The 25,002-nt window shown below is 38.0% G+C and overlaps 1 protein-coding gene across 1 annotated transcript; it reads right to left on the reverse strand.

Annotated features, from left to right (window-relative positions):
- Positions 1-2,825: 2,825 nt before the first annotated feature.
- Positions 2,826-24,992, reverse strand: LOC144640961 (uncharacterized). Its single transcript, XM_078500023.1, has 9 exons — positions 24,888-24,992; positions 24,690-24,786; positions 22,999-23,156; positions 22,351-22,390; positions 5,702-8,004; positions 5,043-5,088; positions 4,371-4,607; positions 3,600-3,677; positions 2,826-3,019 (listed from the first exon to the last, which is right to left on the reverse strand). The coding sequence occupies exons 1-9, from the start codon at positions 24,978-24,980 to the stop codon at positions 2,826-2,828; spliced, it is 3,246 nt and encodes a 1,081-aa protein (XP_078356149.1). The 5' UTR covers positions 24,981-24,992.
- Between the last annotated feature and the right edge of the window lie 10 nt (positions 24,993-25,002).

Below are 25,002 nucleotides of genomic sequence, written 5' to 3' on the forward strand. Positions count from 1 at the left end.
ACTAAGTGTTGATGAGTGCCTATTCTTAACAATAATATTTCTGAAAAATTTTAAAGCACATACACATACTGTGAGATCATCTCAAATGTATTCTTCTCTTAATATGTAAGAAACGTTACACGAAACTTCAAAACGAAATTCGTGTTTTACTATTTAAGACCTGGTCAAACGGAGGCGCAAGTACTTCCAAGTTGTTTACTGCCTTGCGCTTGGTGGCCAAACGGTTTCGCAAGTCCACTCGCAAGTACACGCTATTTGCAAACAAAGAAGCCATTTCAAGGCATTCAAAATGTAATCCAAATGCAAACGATTGACGTGCTATCAACTGGCGTTTGGTGACCAAATGGCGAAAAACTTGCGACGACTTGTGTGCAAATTTGATGCCGGCCAAAGTGAACTCCAGTCACTGCAAGTTAACGCAGGTGCCAGAAGTCCTCGGTAAAACTTACGTCTACTTGCGACCCCGTTTTGCCAGGTCTTTGGAGAAAGGCTAAACTTATTTGATACGCCTTTACAAAAATAAACCTTTTTATCTTTGTTTTTAATATAAAATGTATAGAAAAAAATGCGTTGTTCTTGATGACCTTTTTCTGCCTGGACTGAAACAGTTAACTGGGTAATCTAAAACAGGATAATCTCAGTACTGTACAGTGATAAAACATTTCTCGCCATTTAGTCCACAGAAATCTACAAAGAGTTCCTTATAAACTACCTACGGGAGGGAGGGAGGGATGGAAGATTTCGTATATCCATATTGAAATTCCTCTTCAGGAACTAAAAAAACACTAATTTTCCTCCCAAGAGCAGGATCCAATTTGGTGAATGGCAGAATGTGCACTGCTACCACAATATAAATACTCGCAGGCAAAACAGCACAAGGAACCTAAACTCCGCTCGATGGAAAACAAAATGTATCGGTATTTTAACTGATTGCAACTAAATATGGAACACTCGTGTTAACTAAATTGCTGTAAAAAAAAATTCGTTTCTACAAAACCTCTACCTAAAGTATATTGATAAAATTATGTTAACTACAAACATATTCAGTTTTAAACAATTTCCAAGAAAACGCACCATGTAATTTGTTAAAAAACGTCATATTATTTTGCATCTATTTCGATCCTTTCCTTTAAATGATGTACACGTCTAAAATTAAAGCTTCCTTCTCTGCAATTTCAATACAAGAGGATGCGCATATTGAATTACATCAGGTAACAGGCATTATTATATAGCCGCGAGTGTTTTACTGGAAAATAGACCACTCATAAAATTCATACGAAACTGCATCCGGGACTGTAGTGGCGTATTTACCATATCCTCACTAGTGAGGATATCGATGACGTCATTTCCCGCCTTTGCACGGTTGTTTGTGCAAAGCTGCCAACGCCGGTTAGAAATGGCGAGCTATCGAGATCGATTCGTGAAGTTCACTGAAGCCAAAATAAAATGCTTTACTGAGGAGCAGGAAAATGCTAACACGAAGAAGAAAACTTCTTATGACTTGAAATTATTTAAAAGAGCTTCTTGCTTGTGGAAAGTCAGACGAAGAGAGGGAAAATCAAGAAATTCCAGCTGCCGAACTACAAGACTTCGCAATCAGAAATCATGATCAGTAGAAAAGCGGTGAGTTTGAGCAAAAACAGATTTCGAAACGGCGAATTATTTATTGTCAGTGACATTGAGGAAAGCTAATAAACAGACTGTTTTTACATTTACGATATACATCTTCTGAAAGCTTCACTTCGCGAAATTTTGCCTTTCAGTTTCGCAATTTGCTTAATTGTTATATTTAGCCGTCGCTCGTGTTTAAGCTTTTGATTAATAAAAATGTTTTAACTTTTACAGCAAGTATGTTTTTTGGCTATATAATAAAAAGAAAATTACACGGTGGCTTGAAGATATGAATTTTATTTTCTCGTGGTAAAAGCAATATTTTACTCATTCGCTGCGCTCATTCGTAAAATATTGCTTTACCACTCGAAAATAAAATTCATATCTTCGCGCCGCCGTGTAATATCCTCTATGTATTTAGCAAAATTAGATTTAAATTCATTTCAAGGACTTACTTTTTATAATTGTAATACAATTTTCATGTATTCTTCCATTTGATTTTACCTCGTTGATCTACTCCAAACAAAACTAACCTGTGTCTTAAAACCACGAGATACTTAACCGAAGTAGTATATGTTGCTATGCTTAAATCCCTTTTAAGCAACTACCCAATTAATTCTTAAATAAGGACAGCACATGGTGTACGACATAATCAACGGGTAATAGGACTACAAGCTCAGTGTCCGATTTCGAAATAGCTGGATTCGAGAGTCCACTGACAACGAAATTTAAATTTTCCAAAGTTCTTGGGCGCCTCCATTTTCATGGAATTTTCAGAGAGAATTTTTCGATAAATGTAACAGTGTAAATTTTTTCATTTCGTAAACGGAACGGAAAGAACCTGTTCCTTTTGAAAATTCCATTTTGGTGATCAAGGGTGAAACTTTTCTTCTTTATCTTCCTTCTTCATGAAGCCTTGAAGTAGTTCAAGGGAAAAACCCTCGCTCTTAGCGTTCTTTGGTTAAATTGTTGACCTTGCTCTGCGAACGAACGGTCTGGTTGTAAACAAATGGAACAGAAATTTCCTGTCATTCCAGGAAAAACAGGAAAAGAGGAATATATCTGCAGGTATTCCTCTTTTTCCGAGAAATTTCGAATGGAAAAGTCTGTTCCATTTGATTCACCACAGGAACAACTGGGTTTTCCAAACAAAAGGAAAGTGCCCATTATCGAATACCAATCGAAATTAAAACAAAAACCAATCATGTCAATTTTCACAGAAGGTCAGCTTGTACTGGATATCCACTTTTGCATAACAAGTCGTACAGCTCGCCAACAGTTACTAAGCGCTGCTTAGCAATGAATGCCAGGACAGCATCAAGTGGGTTCAGAGTTCGGTTGTTAAGGAAACGAATCTCTTGTGGGGTCAAGCCCAGTCCCTCAGCAACCACCTTCCACTCGTGGCCACCTATGACACACAAAAGCGTCATTTTTGTAGGCTAGCATGATCAATTAAGATGTGAATTGCATGCTACATGTATAATTACCAAAACTACCAAGAAAGTTAATTATGTAATGTTTAATAAATGAGCAGCAGTGTTTTATCAAATTTAAAACACGAGGCGCAGCCGAGTGTTTTAGACTTGATAAAACACGAACTGCGAATTTATTGAACGGCTTAAAAGTCTTCTGATGTAGATCAACTCATTCTTGCACTAATATTTAGATTTGGGTTTATTTTGGCATAGAAAATTGGACGTAAAGTTTAGCCGTGTCTTTATCAGATATAAAGACACTCATTCAACATTAATTTCTTTTGTATTTTCTTTATGAATTATTAATGAGTTTTTTAACAGCCACTTAAAGCCCCACATAGTGATCTATTAGCTTTATACCATGCTTTAACGTTCAATTTTTTAACGATCAAGATCTCTTCTTGTGGGACGAAATTTGAAACGTTGATAATCATGAACAGAGACATTCAAGTACACGGGATTTAAAAAAAGTACTACTGCAGACATCTGCTATACACAAGGAATAAATCATACCACTCAAGTCAATTGTAAGTTCTCTTCCCTTGGAAACTGGGATATTTCGGACATCAAGGTGCTCAGGCAACCGAGGACCTAAGGAAAGCAAAAGGTAAGGTGGTCATTAAAAGGTAAAAATATCAGCCACTGCTTCCTGGAACTGCGCAGATGCAAAATCCTGGTGCAATCCACAACACGCGATCCATCACAACGGCTGGTAGATTGCCGAGTGTTGGAGGAATAATTGAAGATGGTACTACATGCCATGACCAAAGCAGTGCTGAACAACCAACCTCTTGATACGTTGTAAAAGTCATACATTATAACGCAGTTAGTTATTGGAAAACTTCCAATAAATTGAAATTTCGACTTTTTGATTGTACTCTTTATGAAATGCTTAAGCAAAGTTTAGAGAACAATTTATTACTAAAAAGAACGCTTTACTTCAAAATTAACAAAAACCTAAAGATACAGACACTACATTTACTACAAACTATTAATCATAACAGCAATATGTTTACATTGCTTGAAACTGATATATGGTTGTTCAGTACTTGCAGACGCCTTCCTTTCTCAATGGCCGATTCCCTCTATAGCACGCGCCTGCAGGGAATCACGAAAGTTGTATTCATCAAACCATGCACGAGACTCAGCAACAATGCACATTGCTGAGTCTTGCCCATGGTTTGATGAATACAACTACCGTGATTCCCTGCAGGCGCGTGCTATAGAGGGAATCGGGCATTCAGAGGGAAAGCTAACATGCTGCTGAGTAAATGGCAGTCTCACCAGTAGTTCCAGCTGGTGTAATCTTTCTCAAATGGTCGAACACATCAAGCCTCTTTGAATCTTTAGCTTTCCTTGCTAAGGAACGGATCAATGTCTTGGTCTCAGGCTCTGGCTGTTCTAAAGAGGCTTGGTCCAGCTGCAGACTCTCTTTAAATTGAAGTACAACCTCTTTTGCGTCACATGACTGTGACAAAAGGGATTCTTGAACCTTACCAGGAAGGGCAATTTCTTTACTTCCTACGAATAAAGGATCATTCACAAAATTTACTTCCGTACATCAATTTTTTGTGAGTTCGCTATGGCATTATTTTGTTTTTCAAATTCCACGATTTTTTTGTTCTTTTCTCGCACTCTTCAAGCTTACTAAACGAAAACGAAAAGGGCCTTACTCCTCTTTCTTTCGACATCACCTCATTTGCAGGTGTACTAGGTCTTGCTAGGCGAGAGAAAGTCTCTACGTTGTCAGTATTTGCTAGGTTTGCCGGACGTTTTCACTGACGCATCACTGACGATGGATCGACACGATGCTTTTTCTCGTATAGAATGAAGTGAATGAAAGGAAAAAGAGGTGCATGACTTCATCTTTACATTAACCGTAAAGACATTAAAGGGTTTGTATGAATTGTTGCTTGTTTAATTAGCTAAGCACGAAACACTATCGAACTAGGTTACCTTCCACATTGGCCAAAAATCTTCCATTATGTTCATCAGCAGTCAGCTATGGAACGAATGCAAACAGGAAATGACTATATCCCTTTTAACATTCAACTTACCAACAAGTACCGGATAAAGGGGCAATCAAATATATCTAGGAACCTTTGAGAGATAAAATCGTTTTGCAGGTGACGACAACACACAACATAATGCGCAAGTTAAACGTTACATGTGCCCGGAGCGGTCTATATAATTAATATGCACTGGATGTACTGTATACTGCACAACAAAAACATTACATATAAACGCCGAATGTCAAAATCTTTAAACTTTTAATTAATTTAATGAAAAAAGGTCCTTACAAATGTAATTTAGCAGATGATAATGCAGATAATAAAGCTTCGATAAGGCTATACTATCGCCATAAGCATATTTTAACTTCCCTAACTGCTCAAAAAAGCAGGTATGGCCGACACATAATCAGCCCATCCTGAAAATATGCTAATGTATATTCTTTTCTTTTTGCATGACGTCAATAGACACTAGACTGTGGACCCAGCTCTTTGAATAAAATCACATTACTGTTTTAAATCTTTATACTTTAAAGTACTAATTTAATAACAATTTTTCTGCAGTTATATCCTTAGATGGAGTGAAAGACGTTACGAATCATTTACCTCATTTCCTGAAGGTGCAAACCATGGCACAAACTGTTTGATCTGAACTTTGTTACTTTGTGCAATACCAGGCTTGGAGCAAGAGGGAATCTTCTTGACAGTGCACAATTGAGACTCAGGCCAGAAGTGCAAGCACTCCTCTTGCATGCAACCTTGTTCCATGTGTGTGCTACACCTGTTAACTGCACCTCCTTGACAACAGACTGGACAGAGAAAACTTACTTCATACCTCATGTTCTTTAGCCAAAAGAACTCCTTGCGCATGGACTCAAGTATGAATTCCAGCTGCCTACGCACTTCACGAGCACAAGTCACATCAAAGCTACCATAGCTCGCATCTGAAGACAAAGTCAATTCTGATTGTAACCGGCCTACCAACTCGTTAACGGGATTCTCCCTGTTAACAACAACTTCAATGGACGATGAATGGCACATAAGTATCACAGAGCAGTCTTCCTCTTCATGGGTGTAAAATCTGGCGAAGTTGTGATAAAACTGAGCTTTCCCTTCTCTCAAACATTCTTCTTTGCTCCACTGAAAGAACTGCAGTACCAGTCGGGGAAACAAGCCAGCTGGAACTTGACCAGATTCAAATTTAAGAAACAGAGGGGGAATTCGTGCAGATGCAACCAAGTTCATAATGTCCTCTGGCGGAAAAGACATCAACATGGATGGCACCAGGTACTGCGTACTACATGAAGCATCAGATGATGGCCAAGGACAAAGCAAGCTAAATTTCTCCATGATTGCAATAAGGCTGTCTGAAGTTTCTTTGTCTTTGAAGAAAGGAGCCCAAACATGTTCTAAAAGTTTCGCCTCCAGGATCCCTTCTTTCTGAAGCTTACACCACAGTTCTTTAAATTCCTTTTCTTCACGACGGTAAGGCCTAATGGTTATCACCGCCTTGAACACGTCAATCAACCACTGAAGATCCAAAACCACCAGTTTACTCAGCTCTGGGGTTTCATCAAAATGAATCAAAATTCTTTGGTCATGCAAAAAGTCCAGTACTGTTTTGAGTTCTTTATCCTCGACAATGTTACACACCTCAGATGCGATTTTCCGTGCTTCCTCAAGGGTGATCCTCTTGTGACCATCTTCCTTCATGACTTGAAGGGCTTTCTCATATTTCAACCACTTGATCGGAATGGGTTGTTTCACCTGTGGTAGTTCCTTGCTAACAGCAAGCACTTCCTCACGCAAGTGCTTAACTTCTGGACACTCAGGTTTCTGACCTGACTTGGTGTTATCTACCACAAAAACATCTCCATATAAATGGCTCTCATATGGCTTGGTCTGCAGAAAGCCAAATACCTCTTGGGCTAAAGAGCTAGGATCACCTCCGCCATAAGGCGCGTCAGCATGAGTGCACACCAAAAAAACTGCAGGAAGTTTCTCTGGGAACGCTTCTGATTTCCGATGAGACTTCCAATTCTCTTGTTGACGTTCATTTTGAATTGTTTGGGAAGAAACAGAAGACATCCAGAAATCTAAATCACCCAAATTGGTTTTGAAACCAATACAGTCTTTAAATTTTCCAAACATCCCTTGTTTCACAACAGGTTTTGCTCTTTCAAATGGGTTTTGGCTGAGGTCATAAATCAAAAGATAGCTCGCTCTTGAAGTAAGAAAAATTGGGTGTGTCGTATTGTAAACCGATTGCCCGGCAAAATCCCACAACACTGAGTATATGTCTTCTTCGTCTTCCAGTTTATCGACTCCTTTTAGTCTCATTTCAATCAAAGTTGCTATATCGTCTGGCACGTAATCGGGTATGATGCCAACAGGTTGTGGATCTCTGGTAAAATCTTTAGTGACAGCTAGAGATGAGTCATGGGTGCTTGCATTAGTCACCTCTGAAGCAGAAGATGCTGAAATGGAATCACTGCTTACACTTCTAGAGACTGTCTTAACCAGAGAAACGTTGCCAGATTGAGTAGACTCTGGTGAAACTCGCTCCTTGGGAATGCCCTTCTCTTGCCTCAGATTTTCGACAGTCAATCGTGCTGCATGATGCTCATAGGAAATAGCTGTTCCAGAATTTGTTTCTTGATCCTTCTCCCTTATCTTCCAGGACTCAGTTGTTACTTTGAAATGTGAAGGATCAACATCTATCCCTACTGTACTGCCTTCGTCTGGGTTGAAAGGTTCTCCTCTGAGTGACTTCTTTACACTGGTCTTTCCTGAGCGCTCCTGACCAATCAGCATGACTGGTACCCTCTTGTGACAAGTCATCCCTTCAGCAAGGGCCTTACTGTAAGCTTGCAAAGCCAAAGGTCCTCGTGCAAGAATCTCTGGAGGTACTAAGGTGAAAGTAAAACGCATTATGTAAATGAACCTACCAAAAGGAAATGACTGTCAAATATGTTATTGAAAAATTCATATAAGAAATTCAAATATTTTGTTTTACACGCACTGGCATGCATATTTAAGAGTTTAAAGTGCATATTTTAAGGTTTTAAGTGTCTTGAAACATTTTCTTGGGGACCACACCATACATTTTCAGTCAGCATATGAGCAGTATTTCCTTCATTGGATTAAATGAAAGTTACAGCAGCTACTGCTCTTAGACTGAAGTTTGGCACAGTACTTGGCTTAGACTTTCAATAAAGTCCTTCGTCTTGTTTATTATGGCGCGCCGGGACGAAGGACTTTTCATACTTGATTCGCGCCACTTTTAGCGACCCCAAAACGGGTCGCTGGGCGTAGACCAATCAGAGCAGCCCTTAGGACAGAAGTGTCAATCACAAGGGATCAAGCGCAGTGAAACGTGACTTGCGGTCAAATATTCATTGTCAAGGTCACCAGTTATTCATGTTTGTGGTTACTACTAGCGGAAAACAATAGAATTTTATCTTTCCAGGAGAGATGTTGTGTTTGCTCCAACCGGAGCGGAGCGGGAAAAAGCTTCACCTTTGAGCTCGCTCCGTACGCATTCGACTCCTTTTTTGGTGCGGATAGCAACGCCATTGTTTTATTTAGATGTCGTTCCACTGATTTCTTTAATGAAAGATCAAGTCTCGAACCTTTATAATATTGCCTCTGGAATTTCAGCTTTGTATGTTGGCGACGACTGCTCTGAACGGATTGCGGTCGTTTCGCCAACGTGCCAGTTCGCCAACGGGCAGTTCACTTACTTTTCTCACGCTTAAAGAACGAGAAATATTCGGGGTTTTCACTCCCAAGTGTTGAACAGCAACTGGCGGATAATTTAGATTTTAAATCTAAACTGGTGTTTGGAAGTCCGGAGGCGATTAACTATCGACGCATTTTTCGTCGGTTAAAAACAATTTCAAATGTGTATTCATCGATGAGAGACATGGCATTGCCAAATGTTAAGAGTGTTTGTCGTTTCTTTTTCATTTTTACTTAGAAGCCCGGTCTTTTCACTGTCTATTATTAAAGTTCAACTGCAGAACAGCAAGCGGCAGCAAGCGTTACTAGTTAGCACAATTCAACCAAGTGTGCGACTATAAAGTGTCATAGAATGTTAACATTGCTTAATCCACAACTTTAAATTTCTTTTGTCCTAATGTAAACGGTGACTTCCATTTGTTCTGAAGTTTGAGAAACGCACACACGCTCGATTGTTTTCGTCGGAGTTGAGTCGTCAGTAAGTTGAGTCGGAGTATTAAAGTCACGCAACAACTAAACTCCATCCCTTGAAAATTGATACTCCCCATTTTTGGCGCGAAACGCAAACGAAAACCCATCAAGCAAAACAAGTCGACCTCTCGCGACTTCGTCGCTCGCACGGCCGCTTCGCGACCTAAAGGCTCGCTTCGCTCGCTTATTCACTGTGAAAACTCGTGAGGTCGACTTGTGGCAAGTCTATACTTGGCTTCACACTAGAAGCTAAGTTAGTTTCAAGTAAACACTTGACTCAAGTGCACTTGAAAATCTCAAGTCGCACTTTACAAAATTGGCTTCACACTCACTACTGGGAGCAACCCTGTGAAATACATGTGAAATACCTGTGAAAACCATGTGAAATTTTCACAGGGTTTTCACAGGGTTTTTCACACAGTTTTTCACGGAAAATGTGAAAAATAGTGTGAAAAAAACATGTGAAACGGGCTCCACACTTTCACTAGGTATTTCACAGGTAAGGATGTGAAATACTATGTGAAAAACTTAACTTAAGAAGGGATGTTTAACCCTGTGAAAATGGATGTGAAATTGATGACCCTGTGAAACACCATGTGAAATTCACGCAGAACTTCCCTGTGAAAAAAGTACTTTATAACACGGCATGTGCAAACTAAGTGAAAAAACCTGTGAAATAAGCTGTGAATTTAGTAGGGCAAAATAACTTCATGTGAAAATGATGTGAAATAACCTGTGAATTTGTTAGCGGGTCCAATATGATATATACTCATGCACATCAAAATCATAATATATAAAAAATATGAAATTAATACTTCAAACTAGTTAATCCATGACTTTTTTATTAAAAAAATAATCATTTGTCAGGTTGAAAATCATTGCAGTCTGCTTTTTTTCACCATAATTATCAATATTTTCATAATTACATGCATGACATGTTAAAGTTATAACATTGATCAAGTCATATATAGCTACTGTAGAAATCCATAACTAGCTAGTGCTGTAGCGCCATTCTTTCAATAAAAATAAATAGATCTTTAAATTTTGGTATAAAATAATGTAAAATCAGTTTAATTTTTATTAAATATTTTATAAATTTTGAAATTGTTGGCAAAATTCTAAAATTCACATTTTTTTTCTCTGATCCTATATATATAGCTAGCTGTAGATAGCCTGCAGATCTAGAGAAATAAATAATTTTCTTCTTTCTTATCTATATTTATCAATTATTATATAAACCTAATATATATAAATCAAATTAAATATGCCTACACTGCAACAATAACTACAAGTAATATGAATTAATTAAATATTTATCAATTATTATAAAAACCTAATATATATAAATCAAATTAAATATGCCTACACTGCAACAATAACTAGTTCAAGTAAAATGAATTAATTAATTAAAAAAAATTGAGCTGAAACAACAATAAATTTAAAGTTAAATGTCCATCCTCTGCAGTGGAACTCTTTTTCTCTTGGTAGACAATTGGACGCTGGTTTGTTTTTGTTCCTCCACAGGAATGACCTCATAGTCCCAAAACTTTGAACTTTTTTTTCTGCCAGCCAGCTTTGAGGTTTGATCTTTTGCTGTGTTTCCATCACAACCTTTTCCTGGCGATGATGGTGTTGTTAGAGGAAGTTGCCTAGGCCTGCGCTGTTCTGTTTCTTTTGGGGTTTTTGCTGCAGGCCTTGGTTGAATTGGTGTTGATGCTGCTATGGGGATGGGTGATGCTGCAGGTGCAGCTGGTAGTGGTGGTGCTGACTTCTTCTGGACTTTTTTTTGTTTTCCTTTTTTTTGCTTTTTGGCAGCAGGTGGCACTACAGCTGTGGATGGCGATGCGGGTGGTTGTCTTGTCCCGGTTTCATTAGGCATAGGCCTAGGTGGTTCTGATTTCCTTTTTGTTGATTTTGAATGGCTTGCAAATGGCCCTTTGTTCTTTAGGCCATCTATTGGCCAATAGAATTTCCTGTTAGTCTGCAAACAGAAGTGTAAAACATGTCAACATTCAACAAGAAATTTTAACAAGTGCATGTAGGTGTGCACTAGTACTGTGCACATGAGGCAGTATAAAATAATAATAATTTATGAGATCATTATGGAATGGAATCTAGAATTATTACATATGTATTAAGATTTTACCAGTATAATAATGCCATAACTTGTAGGACAAAAAAAGCTGAAAGCTTTTAACATTTTGCTACTTTTCATAAATAATAATCTGTGCCGTCATTTTTTGGATTGTTAATTGTAAATAGTATACTTTTCCTATCTTATGTAAGAGTTACTTGCTAATTCAGTTTCTTTTTAACTGCAGAAAGAGTTTCAATAAACTATTATTATCAGTGCCAATCATTTGGATGTTACATGTACCTGTATTCTATTTCTAAAATAATATGTTTCCCATTGTTGCTCCCATGGCATATGGCCAGGAGCAGAATAACTGGAATGATAGCCGAAATAAAATATTGCCATTCATCTGCTGTAAAAGTAATATGTGATGTTGTGTCCTGACAGATGGTTTCAAGAAAAGGTAGGTACAATGTACCAGGTAGTTGCTGGGAATTTTCTACCAGACACACAAAAAGCTCAGACTTAAAAAGGACACAATCAGCTGGTGGAAGCTTAAGGTGTACCCAGTAAAAACAAGAGACGGTCATAATTTTTGCACATTTACCTCAACATTATGAAGGAAGCCTTCCTCATTTGGGCCTTGAAGAGGAATAGGAATACCAGAATCAAGAGTACTATAATTAGCACTCATCTTCAGTTTGGCATATTTATCTAGGTAAGAGAAATAAGAAAAAAAGTTTAAAATTTAATATTGTAATACATAATTGACTTTCAGAAACTCAATTAAAACCTGAGTTACTTCTGATCTGTGTTAAAGTAAGAAGTAATACAAAGGTATGGGCCAGGTAAAATTGAACTTACTATCTTTAGAAGACCGCCTAAGGAATCCTGCCCTAGCCACTTTGTTTCCTTGAAACATCACAAGGATGTCCTCACTAGAAAAAAGATCAATAAAGCACAAATTAACATGTAACAGTACACACGTCAAAACTGTTGTCTAACTTGATTAGACAGTCACAGACATTCATAAAAATTAATTTTAAGTTTATTTATTACCAAGATTGTTTAATAAAATAAAAATAAATGCAAAACCTACCCATGCTCGAATGTGCAGCCTTCATTGCTGCTGGCACTATCATTGAGTTTCTGCTGTACGATAGCAGGGGTACTCGAAGTTTCAGCAGCTGGCAGTTCTACTGGAGCTGGCCTTTCCTGCTTCACCATGCCATACTTCTTTAGCTGGTCATGTTTACAATGAGAATTGGGTTAAAAAGACATCAAACACATAAATTAAAAGTTACTGAAATTGTACTGGAAAATTAAACAATGGATTTCACTCCTTTGACCACTCAAAACAGTGCAATTTACTTGTAAAGAACATAAATAAGGCCTTTTCAGGATCACTAGGAACAATATGCACTTATTATTTATCATGGTTTTCAACCCTGGCAATCACAATATTATAATAAGGCTTAACTTTTCTTACCTTTTCTGATCTCTTCCAATATTTTGTATTTTTGAGATGGTTCCTTCTGTATGTTAGCATTTCGCTGAATCTCTCTCTTATCTTTTTCTTCCCATTGTGAGAATTCAATTGAGGAAGAGCATGGGTTACCTGAATTAATATTTAAAAAATCAAGTCAATGAAAGTAGCAGTACCCTTGGGTTTCTGATTTTGCCTTACATTGTATCCTTTTCCCATAAAAGATGTATATTGACTCGGCCTCCCAAAAATTAACTGCTGCAATGGATGATTTTTTCCAAATCTTTTTTTAATATTTTAAGCAATCCTTATATTTACCTTCGTCATAAACTTCTCCATTGTTTTGGGAGATAGGCTCTTCAGGTGTGGTGCATTCTCCCACAAACCGGTAATCTTGGCAGATTCCCTTAAGACATACTGCAAATAGCAGAATTAACTTACTGTTAAAACATGGTTAAAACAAAGAAGACTGGTACTAGCACTGTAGGAAATATATAGACGGATAAAATGTGCATCGAGTTCTGATGTAAAAGCTAGCATATCTAAACCTTTTTGAACAGAAGTCCATTCAGCTGATAATTTAATTTGGTCTGCAAATTATGTAAACACGCGAATTGGTCTTTCTTGAAATCTATAGAGTGTATATATATATGCGCGCGGTACACGGCTGGTTGGAACACCTCTTTAATATAACCCAATAAATGGCCATTTGAGTTTCATTTCGGCAAAAGTTAACAGCTAGCTAGCGCCGTATTATTTTTTGTTCGTTATAAGCTAAGCTAATTATAAGCAGCTTAATATTTTAAAACAAATTTTTTATTTCGTACGCGCGTAAATTTAAAGTTCTGAAAATAGCCTCTAGATCTAGATCTGTACCAAATTCACAAGCAACCATATGCATTTTATTACAGCGATCCTATATCGTGTCGAAAGTTTATACAGGCGTAGAGAGATGTCACCCCAGTATTCTTCCTCGAATAAATTTAAATTTACGGCCTAGCTTTACGCTTTTAACACGTGCGATCGCGCTAAGGCGCTAACTCGTTCCGCGATCGGCGTTCCAGCGATCGATTGATCGATCGATGTCGCTACAAAAAACTTTTAGAATCAAAGCTGAATCCACGCGCACACTCTATATATATATCCCGGTAAAAACTTAATTTTAGAATTGGGTAAATATTTTTTATCCTTTTATACAAATTAAAACGGTTTATAAAAGCAGTTTGAGGTTCAACAAATAGCTATGACACTATATATAGCTAGCTATATTTTTGGCGCCTAAATTCAATTCGGTATAATGTAACAAACCACCGCGCAATGAACTAATATCTATATTAAAATACAGTAAAGGGAACCTACTGCAAAAGTCTGCTGTGCTTGTGTCGATTTCCCTTTTTTTTCCCGCTTTTGAAGCAGCTGCTCCATTGTAAATTCGTCGACAATGCGACGATCTGTGTCGAGTACCACCGTTTCGCCGTCTGTAACTGTTGTGTTCGATTCACTTGCATTTGCTATCTGCATTCTCGGCGAACTTCCATCAGCCAGTGGCCCATGACCCGCTGATAATTGTGCCACAATACCACTTAGCATCTCCAATGGGACTGTAGACATTCTTTGGATAATCGAATTCGATATATATATATATAACAATGAACGGTGACCTTTATAAACGAAGGCAAACGAACGATCAAAGAGTTTGAGCGCGCGCGGGAATATTTCCTGTATCACGTGACTTGTGACGTTGGCCCAGTCTGCACTGCGGTCAGCGATCAGCGGCGATTCGCTGCAAACGATTGTAATTTTTCGGCGATCGATACGTTTATGGATGAATCTATCGTGAAGAATGTTCGGAAACGCAAGGACAGAAAGCGAAAAGCTGCCTTAGTAAAATGTTGTTGTAAGATGTGTAATGGGAGTTGGATTTCGGCTAAAAAAAAGCGACGTCACAAAGATTTGTTCCACTTCAGCACAGAAGATTCTTCTGATAATAATTCTCACACACCGTGGCGATCAGCAGACTCATCCAGCTCATCTGATGGCGAAATTTCTGAACAGTTACCGGCTGAAATCGAAGTAAATATTCAAGAGGAAGGGTCACAAGAACAAGAAAGTCTGTCAGAACAGTGTCAATTAAGTGGTGACTCTGATGATGATATTTATCTGCAGTCAGCGTCTTCAAACAGTGATAACGAAAGCACAACAAGCTCAAGCCATGGTGTTGGTCACGTGTACTCCTACTTCGATTCGCCAGAACAGGAAATGGCAAGCGACAGTAGTTCTGAGTTGTCTGCTGATCGAGATTTGAGTGATCAAGAAACTAGTGATAGTGATTCTGATAGCCCTCCCGTATTACCTTTGTATGAGGGAAGTTCTAGGACAGTCCTTGAGGCACTTACTGGATATTTTTACTGGTTTTCCAGTCATCCATCAATCAGCAAAAGTGCTCTGTCAGATTTGCTAAGTCATGAACATTTCAATGCGCTTCCTCCAGGTAATAATTTACCACCTACCTACGAGCAAGCTTACAATTTCATTAAACCTGAATTGTTGCCAACTGTGTGCTATCATGCCTGTCCAAATGACTGCATCCTGTTTAGAGTGACTGATCGTTATGATTATTCTAAGTTAAAAAACTGCCCCAGATGTAAGAGAGAGCGCTTTGCAGCTAATGGACAGCCTTTGAGGCGATTCATTTATTATCCTGTTGGCCCAAGATGTAGACGTCTCTATGAATGTAAAGCATCATCAGAGCTCCTGCAAAGTCATGCAGTGGGGCGAAATCAAGGGAATGTTATGACAGACGTGTTTGATTCCCCTTCCTGGAAAGCTGCATATGCTGAAGGTGGATTCTTTCAAGGTGATCCACGCGGTCTCTCTGCACAGTTTAGTACAGATGGAGTGAATCCATTCAGTGTTAACAAGATTTCTTACTCCATGTGGCCAATCATGTTGAGTGTCTTAAACTGGCCAAAGACATGTCGCAACCATTTTGAGAATGTTATGCTTGTTGGAGTCATTCCAGCAAATGGTAAAGAGGAACCCAAATCAGTTGACCCATACATTGAGGTGCTTGTTGATGAACTTATGCAATTGTCTGGAACCACATTTTATGATGCTTACAAAGAGGAATCATTTACCTTTCGTGTGCGGCTTCATAACTATGTGTTGGATTACCCAGGCCTAAATAAAGTGTTTTGTAGCACTGGTGCTGGGGCTTTGCAAGGATGTATGTGGTGCGAGATCTTGGGTAAGTTGTGAATAAAGGTAAAATGAAATATATTTTTTTCTATTATTGTGTTAATGTAGCCTGTAGAATGTTTTATTAATCTCACCCCCACTCCCTCCTTCTTAGACAACTGTTGGCAACATAAACAATGGTTATGACTACTAAGCAGCCAAAATCAAAGCATGAACGATGGAAAAATGTTTACCTCGAGCGAATTTATGTCTTAGCTAACCAAGAAATGTTACCTCTTTACTTGAAAATTGTGCCAAGGAGTATGAGCAACATTCAAATTCTGTAAGGAGAACTGTTCTTAAATTGATGACCGCATCTTTAACTCCCCAACTCATGGTGCGTCTTATAACCGAGTGTTTTCGGAAAATTTTCAGTTTGGAAACTTAGCATGACAACTTAAAGTTGCCACGTTTTGGGTGTGTCTCATAACGGAGTGCGCCTTATAACCAAGAAAATACGGTAATTGTATATTTGCCACAAGAATGTGAATTCTCACAGAGAATTATTTTTGTTTTACTTATATACTATAGGTAGACATGTTGGGACACTAGATAAAGTCGTGTATCTACAAAATAGGCGCTTTCTGCCTGCTACACACCCCCTGAGAAAGGCAAAGAAAAACTTTCCATCAGGGAAAGTGGAACATCGTCCCCCACCTGAGAAACTGACCCAAGAAGAAGTAATGATCAATAGCCTAGCCTATGAAAATGCAAAAAATGCTAGCCAGGCAGCAGGCTTTGCAACAGCAACTGGCAGTAAAGGCTGCTACTGTTTGATGCTTCTTCCTGACCATGACCGCACCCAGCAGGTGTTTCCGGATATGATGCACCTACTTAAGAATGTGACCTGTGAGATTGTACAGTTACTCACTGGTTACAAAGATAGTTTAAAGGTTAGGAAAGCAGAGCAAGAATTAGGACGATTTCCTTCAAGCTGGGCTCGGGAAGGCCAAGAAAAGCCAAGCGAGACAGCTGTAACGGGTGGTGAGTATGCACCGGTAATTTATGTTATTTTGTAGTAAATTAGGATGGGCTGACTCTTGTTACCAGATATTCACTACCATGTTATTTCTACCATGACTAACAATCTTGTAAGCATACATGATCCAGCGCTATTATGCAATGACTGCTTCCAGATAATCGGTAAATATTGCACAGTTGTTGCTAAGGGCTGGCTGGTGGCTGATTTCACTAGCTGAAAGAGAACTTAAATCCAGCTGTAATTTCACATAAAGACAAGGACTAAATTTTAAGAGCTGTCAAGACCAGATAAGCCAGCTGGGCTTTTTGATGAGCCGGCTTAGTGTTTTCTTAGATACATCCCTGATGTTATATTCCGACAAATTAAAGGTCGCCTGAGCTTGGGTGAAATAATCATCACCAAATAAATTTCAGTTCCTTACATGTACTTAAAAAAGAAATGGCCAAAAGCACAAAATGCAACATGCTCTCTGTAGTTAAGACAGCCTGATGAGTTAAAAGCTGTTTGTAGTTCTTGCATTGCAAGTTCTACATGTAGTTTGCTTTGCACAGATGGTTGCACTGTGGTTAACTTTTCTTGTTTAAGTATTTTAAATTCGACTCATGACTCATTTTTTACTCAAGAACTGTGATCTCCATATGCATGTATCTACATTGTACAACTGTCAAGACAATTGACGGTATGATGTTTAAATTGTAGGTAAGAAAGGAAAGAAAGGCAAAAAAAAGGCAGCCCTGCCTGAGGCACCATTTCGGCTCAACAATGATGCACTCAAAACTGCTGACAAGAGAGCTAGTAATATCCAGGTTCCTGTGGGTTATGGATGGACACCTAAACCTATTTTCACTAAGTACTCCTACATGAAGTCACATGATTGGAAACAGGTGTGGTTTAACAACTGGATCTTTGAACCTTGTGTAGAAAACTCAAAATTCATTAGGTTACAACAAGTTGTGGAAGAGGCGGTGGCCTAATGGTTAGCGCTCTGGACTCTGGATCAAGCAGTCCTAGTTCGAGCCCTGGCCGGGATCATAGTGTTGTGTTCTTGGGCAAGTCAGTTCTCTCTCACAGTGCCACTCTTCACCCATGTATAAATGGGTTTCAGTGAATTTAATGCTGGGGGGTAACCCTGCGATGGACTAGCATCCCATCCAGGGGGGAGTAGAAATACTCCTAGTCAATTCTTGATATGGAAACCAGGATAAGCTCTGGCCTTATGGGCCACTAGGCTTGTATGCAGACTTTGCCTTTACCTAGCTACTACATGTACAAATGAATTCATGTGGTTTTACTTTCTTTGCAGTTGGTTACGGATGGCATATTGAAATTCTGTTTTCGGAACCCTCTTTTGGGGAAAAGTCAACGAACGACACTCTTTAAGCTATTTGACCTCTTGTCAGCTATTTGTGAAGATTTCCAGGACATTGAGCAACTGGCAGCATTGGAGGAAGAATTAAATGTGGTTTTGGCCTTGCTTGAAAGGGACTTCCCAATGAGCATCCAGGTGTGATTAAAACAAATGCTGTTTGTTTCTTGCACCTTTTGCATACTAGGTCTCTTAGTTTCTGTTGAGTTTCTGTGGGAATAGGCACATCTTCCCTCCAGCAGTGAATCCCTATGAAATTGAGAATAGGATGTTTTGTTTTTTGCATAACCATGTAACATAAAATTGTTTAAATACTACTGTACATGTGTTCTCCTTTCGTTTTATATAAAAATGATGGTAAAAGGAAAACAATACCAAATCAAAGAATTTTTTTAAATATTTTCACCTGAAATTAATTTTAAAGAACATCATTCCCATCATTTCTTTGTTTTTTTTTTTTTTTAAGCGATGACGTCATTGCTTATTGCTATCGCACGGCGGGTTCTTTTCATCTGTCGCAATCGAACAGAAATCAAGTTTAACTTAACGAGAAATCGCCGCATAGAACACAAAATCAAAGTACTCCCGTGCAGTTAGAATGGAACACTAATGATGGGATCTATTAGATTTAGTAGACAGAAATTTCAAATTCTTATAATATGAAGGGCTGCTGCGAGCAAGAGACCATTTGACTTTCCTGTAAAAGCTCTTTCACACGTATCGTATATATGTTGTTCATCAGATGTCACACTATAGTATGTAATGGACATAATTATTAACTTATTGTCACGTATATCTCTTCTTTAGACTATGAGTATGCACATGCTTCATCACATCGTCAGAGGTATCAGTGCCCATGGACCTGTACACGGATGGTGGATGTACGTATATGAACGTATGAATAGCTGGATTTGCAGGAGAGTGACTAATAGGTGTCATCCTGAGGCCAATGTCATGGAAACCTACAGAGTAAGTGCCAGCACATCGTTTGACCTGTTTACCTACATTGTAAACTTAATAAATGGCATATGAAAATCATTTGTCATAAATGTTTCGTAGTAGTTTCTTTTCATAGTTCAAGAGAAAAAGTCAAGGGGAACCAGGGTTTTACTTTTTTACATTTTACTCCAGTTTTGTGCAATGGCAATTAAAATTATAGTAAAAACTGGACAATGCCCCCAACATTATAATGGCTTAACATGCATGGCTCACAAAACAAATGAGAGTGAATATAGTGAATTTTAAGAACAGTACAGACAATAAGGGGAAAGACATACATTTATCATGATATAAGTGACTTGCTGAAAGCCCTTTTTAACTAACAGGGCTGTGAATAATTTTTTTCACTTGAAAGGACATATCCCCTACTAAGACACCATCTTGGTCGGACAAAACAAAGTTGTGGTTGGACATCACCAAAAATAAAATGTTGAATTTTATTCATTCTTGCCGTGAAATGATTTAAGATAAAAAAATTGTCCAGACATCATGTCCGACCACACTTGGGATTCCGTCTGACATAAGCAAATTTTGGTCAGCCAATGTCCGATGACTGACTGTTATTTGCTGCTCTGAACTAATAAACATGATATCAATCATTGCATCATTGCTATTGCTAACATGACATGGAATGTGGTTGGTGCTTGCATGAGTTAATTCATAACATATTTTGAACCTGTAGATATTTGACTGGTGCCAGTTTATGAAAGCTTCAGGAAGACTTCAGCTTCATGAACCTGATCAAGAGAAACCAAGTAATGCTCCAGAAAAACAGGGTGCTGAGTTCCAGGGTGACAAGAAAAAGAACTCTGAACTTGAGAAGGCAGAGTTTTTAGCACTGCGGCAAAGCTACGAGGATCATGGTATGCCATTCCCAATTTCCCTTGCTGCTGACTATTTGGCAGTTACAAAATCCTTTCACAGAAAAGATGTTGATCCGACAACTGGCAAATGTATCACATGGGTCTGCACTGACAAAGAAAAATCAGGAAATTTGTCCTCCATTATTGCAGTGAGAATGAGCTCCCAAGTAGAATTTGGAAAGATTCTAAACTTTATTCAAGTGAACTCTCAACAGGAAGGCCAAGTTGTTGAATCTGCATGCGTGCAGTTGTTTTCTGCGCCAGTAAAAGACAGAGAAAGTGGTTTGTGGTATGTAGATAAAAGGAAATTTGTGCAAAAGATGGTGCCAGTCAGTCTTATTTCCAGACCACTTGTAACAGCACATGACGAAAATGAATGCAATAGATTGTGGATTCTGAATTACAGAAAAAACTCATTTTGAAAGCTTTGATAGTTGGTCAGTCAAGGCTGTTTTTACTTCGCCGCCAATTCAAGAGCCTTCCATGTGACAAGCACATAACTGCCTTCAAGTGATTGTTTGCTTATGGGCATACGTGTCTATTTTGTGATGATGTCTGATCTTATGCAAATGCTGTCTCACTGTGTAAAAATTGGAGAATTGGAGAACATTTGTTTGTATACTTCAGGCACAAAAAGCAACAAGAATACAATATAATTACAGAATGTTTAAATATATTTTATACATGTATGACATCTCGGATTCATACAATCATATTATTTACAGTGTTTTGTTGACGAATTGAAAAGCCCTTTTGGGACGAATAAAGTATGAATGCATGTATGTACGTTTTGTCACTTTGTTAATTAGTTTTAACAACAACAAAAAACTTCTAATAATAGTTTTAATTTCTAAAATAGAAAAACTCCAACCAATAATTATTATACTGCAAATAATTTATTACCTGATAAAAAATTGCTATTGTTTTTAACATTCTTTTTAGAACTATCCGTAGCTTTCAGTTCATCATATTTTACAAATGTATAAGTTCACTAAGTTACTAAACTCAAAATTTCCATGTACAGGCCGGGCACATGCTTAAGCTATATATAAAAACTGCCCAATTCCTTACAGCAATTTCACAGGGTTTTTCACATCACAAAGAAACCTGCTACAAGAGTTATAAAATTTCACAGGGTATTTCACAGTATTGCCAAAACTAAAATAAGCACACTAACCGTGCCTCAAAATTTCACAGCTGTTTTCACATGGTAAAAGCTCTTGTGATTTTTTTAACTTTCTTACCAAAACAATTTCACATGGTAATAATTTTACCTCACATTTTCACAGCTTATTTCACATGGTTAAACGGCATGCAACTTTCTCATTTAAATTTCACAGGGTGTTTCACTGGAATATTTTGAAGCTCTAAATTTCACATCTTTTTTCACTTGGCCAAATTTAATTACATTTTTTGGCGAAGCTTCATTTTTGAATTCACAGGGTGTTTCACATGGCAAAAAAATTTCACATGGTTTTCACAGGTATTTCACATGTATTTCACAGGGTTGCTCCCAGTAGTGACTTGATGACAAAGTATATTACTTGAGGTACAAGCTGTCAATCATCTTCAGAATCGTGACAATACTGCACGCCGCTTTCATTTGGCTTCCATTTCCTATTGGTCAAGTGCGTTCTCGAGTGTGGTGTAGATCATACTTGGCGGCGTACTTCGGCTTCTTTGAACTACGAAAGTTTCCATAGTCACCAAGTAAAGTTCAAGGAAGTGCGTTTTACCCCTTCACACTCAAAATAGGTTCCAAGTGCACTTAGATTATACGTACGAGCTCTAGTGTGAAGCCAAGTAGTGTATTTTGTAAGGAAATGGATATTACCATGACAACGATAAACAGGAAAAAACTAGAAATCAGTAATACATGAATTGATGCAATTTCCATACCATTCCGAAGCTTACTTAAAAGCGGATTGCAAATTTTTGAAACACTGTTTTGAGACACTTGCTAGTGCTTTACACTTCAACATTAAAATAAAATAAATTGCAATGTATTGTATCAACCAATCGATCGCGTATTTTACCTTCATTTTTTGTAATGAGATTGAGAACATGTTCGAATTCCTGCAAAAAAAAGCAAGAATAATACATTAAGATCCAGGGTTTTCAGAAATAGCCAATGGCTGGTGAGGTTTGTCATCTACTTCAAGAAAGTTAAAAAAATGATAAAAAGTAGTGAGTTTCATAAGGAAAAGAATATTAGCCATACGTCTTGGACAAAACGAATATTATTAATGAAAGGGAGCTTTATATTATGCATTATGCCAGTTTTGATCAGCTTAACGGTATATCCATTATGCCATGACCAATATGGCCGACAAAAATTGTCTTCCCGTCATTTTTTTTTAATAATCATAAAAAAAGAACAGGATTACGCGCATCACTGGCTAACTACATGTACCGTCTCATACCCATTGGCGCTCGTGGAACATGTATCTGAGATACGGTACGCGTAAAACACACAGTGTATTGGCCTGGATAAAGAATCTGCCGAAAAACATTTGAGCTGAGTAGTAATCGCCAATTTGACGACTAACCCCCAAACACTCCAGTCCTGATGCCTATACGCACCACAGTAACTAGTATGGTCACAGATTGACATGAAGCACAGACAAATCATACTGAGGACAAAATTATTTTGATAAATTGAGATGGAAAAAGACACCGCTAACCTGAATGTAAGTGGTGGGATTCTGACAACTTTCTATTTCCTTCGTTTCTTCTGGAAAGTATTGTCTCAAACAATCATGCACGATCTTCAACCAATCCATCAAAATCTGATTATTTTCACGCTTGACTCTGTTAAAGAGACGCAACATTCTTGCCAGATCTGGATATGAACAGAGAGGAGAAATTAAAATATCATTGTATAAACTACCATTAATTTAACGTAAGCAATCCGTAACGCTGAGGGACATCGTAGTTATTGGGCAGGGAACCGTCCAGGGGCATTTTGCACAACTGACCACCAAGGTTGTTTTAAGTGTTCATAGTGCCTGTAAGGTCATCATGTTTTGGCTTCTTTCGAAAACGTAAAAGTATATCTCTTTGACTTTTAAAGGAAAGTTACTTAAACAACCACCACTCAATCAACATGCCAGTTCACCAAAGCTCACATTATGCAAGAAGGTTTCTGAGAATTTGTAAGGCAGATGAAAAAATGTACATTGTTAAATTTCTCCTATAGTTGTTTTAGCAGACTGGAAACGAGAAGCGAACGACGTTGAGAAAGTATAGTTGCTGGGAAATCAAGACGTGAGAAAAAAAAAGGCCAGCTACTGCGATCCGGTGAGCATTGTTTATAAGGTCTTTACGCATGCCACAACCGCAACGGCAACGTCACCACAAAAAAGGAAAAAAAATAATGAACATAACAATTGATTTGCCCGTGTGTTATACATCTTTGTACAATTTCTTCCCTTCATTTTTCAGTCGCGATTGCGTAAGATTCCTTATGCTGGGAAGTCTAAGAACGTTATCTTCAGTACCACGCCCTGCTGGCTTTAAATTACTAAGCAAGGTAAATGTCTTTTGAGAGATATGTCTGGAAGATATACTTATTGCCCAAATAACCAATAACCAATTTCTTTTCTCTACAGAACGTTATGAAGGGGGAGCATTATAAGAATCCACCATGCAAAAACAAGCAAAATATTTTGAATTTAAAAGTTGAATCAACTGGAAAATAGGGAGAAATGGAAAACTGTCTTTGTCCAATGAAGTGAACTACAGTAATTAGTGGTGCGGCCAATTTTATATTGTCAGTAATTTGCTGGAGATGTCTTCAATTTTAAAAAATATATATATTTTACAACCAGGCTAGCTATTGGCCATGTTCTAAACGAGCAGGGGACTGGGTACGAACATATTTTTTCTTGGTACGAATATTCAATATTGATTGAATTGAAAATGGGGCACGTCATCTGAAAGAGCATCGAAAAATTAGTAAATTTACCAAATTTGATGGTTATTGGTTTAAACATAAAGGCATGGTACACTTTTAAAATAAGAGAGCTTAGTATGGATTGGAGGACGCCTGTCCCTCCAATCCATATTAAGTGTACCATGCCGTTGGGTTTGAACCAATAACCGTCAAATTTGGTGAATCTACTAATTTTTGAATGCTCTTTCAGATGACATGCCCCATTTTTCAATTCAATCGATATTGAATGTTTGTACCGAAAAGAAAATATGTTTGTACCCAGTTCCCTGCTCGGACTAATAGACCTAGTCCATATAAAATTAACTGACTAATATAAGTTAAGAACTTGTTATGAGGAGACATAACGAGATGTTGTTAAATCAGATACAAATAGAATTAGTTGATCTATGGATAAGTACATCTGACAACAGCAAAACAAACCTTCTACTTTGTTGTGTTTGAGCATGTGATTTACGCCAGAATTTTCCATTTCAATCACTGTCTTCATGTGCCTGTGTATTAACTCCTCTTCAACCACCTGTATGCAAAAGCGAACTGTTAGTTTTGGAATACACAAAACAAATACATTATTTGCACCTTATTATTTTAACTGCATGTACTTGATATCAAGATTGTTACCTTAACAATGGCATCCCCTGTAGTGGGATCCAGACAATATAGTGCTCGCTCTGACTCCTCTTTAATTCTGGTTTCAGCCTGATGGAAAATCATTCAAGCAATGTTCTTACTTTAG

This window comes from Oculina patagonica, unplaced genomic scaffold (assembly GCF_052425735.1).
Source record: "Oculina patagonica isolate OP01 unplaced genomic scaffold, crgOcupat unplaced59, whole genome shotgun sequence".
NCBI classification, from domain to species: domain Eukaryota; kingdom Metazoa; phylum Cnidaria; class Anthozoa; order Scleractinia; family Oculinidae; genus Oculina; species Oculina patagonica.